Below are 1,679 nucleotides of genomic sequence, written 5' to 3'. Positions count from 1 at the left end.
AAAGTAGAATGTATGGGTAGAGAGGAAGCCTTTTGAGGGCAGGATCCCCTGCAAGAAGGGCCTGATACAACACCTAGCAGGACTATAACTGATCAAGAAATAGATGAGAAATGACTGATTTCTGGAAAACTTGGTGCTAAAGAATCTGTTCCCAATACCTGCAAATGACCCCTCTTTCCTGGTTTTACAAAGAACTCTAGAGATCCTTCAGAATTTTTCCTGATTAATTGATATTAGAAGGAAAAAGGTCCAGGACCAATAAGGCTTTGCATTCATGACTGCTACTGTTTAAGTAGTAGAGGGCTAAGCAGTCAGTCAATAGAATTATTAAGATCAGGTGAGAACTCAGCTCTCCAGTCTACTTACTGGGCCCAGAAAAAAACCTGAGGGAACTCAATCTTAGAGATCTGGATCCTTTTTTTTTTTTTTAGATTTTTTTCAAGGCAATGGGGTTAAGTGGCTTGCCCAAGGCCACACAGCTAGGCAATTATCAAGTGTCTGAGGTTGGATTTGAACCCAGGTACTCCAGACTCCAGGGCTGGTGCTCTATTCACTGTGCCACCTAGTGGCCCCGAGATCTGGATCCTTAAAGGAGTTGTTAGGAGATTTGGGCTATGGCAAAATGGAAGAGGTACTGCATTCCCGGTGAACAACTGTGTAGCTTGGAGGATGCCATCCCTGGTAGTGGCACCCACACCCAGGATGGCTACATCTTTTCCTCCCTCCTTGGCTGCTTGGTAAAGACTACAAGTGATGTTGGGGAGCTTCCAGTAGTGTCAGTGATAAGATAGACTGAGTCAAATCTGCTGCCAGGTGTGGAAATGATGGTAAACTGTAAGGTTTCCAGCATTAATTCTCGATTTGCCAAAGTACAGATCCTATGTGTGGGATCCACACCACTTGAGAATTCCTTTAGAGGAACTATCAGGAAGGAGGATGTTTGAGCTACTGAAAATACAAGGTGGATATATGAGTTTCCGCCCAGGAGACATTGTGATGGCTAAAGTCATTTCCCTAAGTGATGCACAGTCCAACTGCCTGTTGACAACTGGAGAAAATGAGCTGGGAGTGGTGGTGGCCCACAGTGACTTAGGTATCCAGATGGTCCCCATCAGCTGGTGTGAGATGCAAAGCCCTAGAACACTCACCAAAGAATCCCACAAAGTAGCAAGAGTCCAGTCTGAGCTCCTGCAGACATAGGGAGCCATGTCCTCTCTCCATATTGGGGGCATCTCTTTTCTTTTGTCCACATATGATCAACCAAAAAGACGTTGGGCCACATTTGGAAATAATTACCTGAAGCTTTCATTGAATGTGGAGGGTTATTTCTATGAGCCTTTTCCCACAAATCCCACAGATGAACTTTCTTTCCAACTTTGAGTTTCAGCAAAAGAAAAAAAATCTGATTTTGAAAGTAGCCAACAAAGTGATTTCCTGTTCCTTTCCTACTCCTCTGATAGTGCTATAATGGTTCCTTTGTTTTCCTTCAGACAAATAAAGCATTTTTGTTAAATAACTTTCCTGATCCCTGGAGTGCTAGAAGACTTTCAATGTTCAGTTGAGAAGTTTAGATTTTTATTATAGAAAATAGAAATCATTTAAAGTTTATGAGGCAATGGATAACAAATATTTGTGACTTTGTAATATCCTGTGGAAAATCATCTTCCTATCACAGGGTA

General features: G+C 42.3%; 1 protein-coding gene across 1 annotated transcript; it reads left to right on the top strand.

The window, feature by feature from the left end:
* The first annotated feature begins 614 nt into the window (after positions 1-614).
* Positions 615-1,200, top strand: LOC141496853 (exosome complex component CSL4-like). Its single transcript, XM_074199434.1, has 2 exons — positions 615-750; positions 929-1,200. The coding sequence occupies exons 1-2, from the start codon at positions 615-617 to the stop codon at positions 1,198-1,200; spliced, it is 408 nt and encodes a 135-aa protein (XP_074055535.1).
* Positions 1,201-1,679: the final 479 nt, after the last annotated feature.

This window comes from Macrotis lagotis, chromosome 1 (genome assembly GCF_037893015.1).
Source record: "Macrotis lagotis isolate mMagLag1 chromosome 1, bilby.v1.9.chrom.fasta, whole genome shotgun sequence".
In the NCBI taxonomy this organism is placed as follows: Eukaryota; Metazoa; Chordata; class Mammalia; order Peramelemorphia; family Peramelidae; genus Macrotis; species Macrotis lagotis.
This window is presented reverse-complemented; position numbering and strand designations above follow the sequence as displayed.

Excerpts from the sequence above, each read along its gene's own strand:
- LOC141496853 (XM_074199434.1), top strand. The coding sequence starts at position 615 with ATGGCAAAATGGAAGAGGTACTGCATTCCCGGTGAACAACTGTGTAGC. Across the intron at positions 751-928 it reads CTGCTTGGTAAAGACTACAA|GAAGGAGGATGTTTGAGCTA; the intron begins GTGATGTTGGGG and ends AGGAACTATCAG.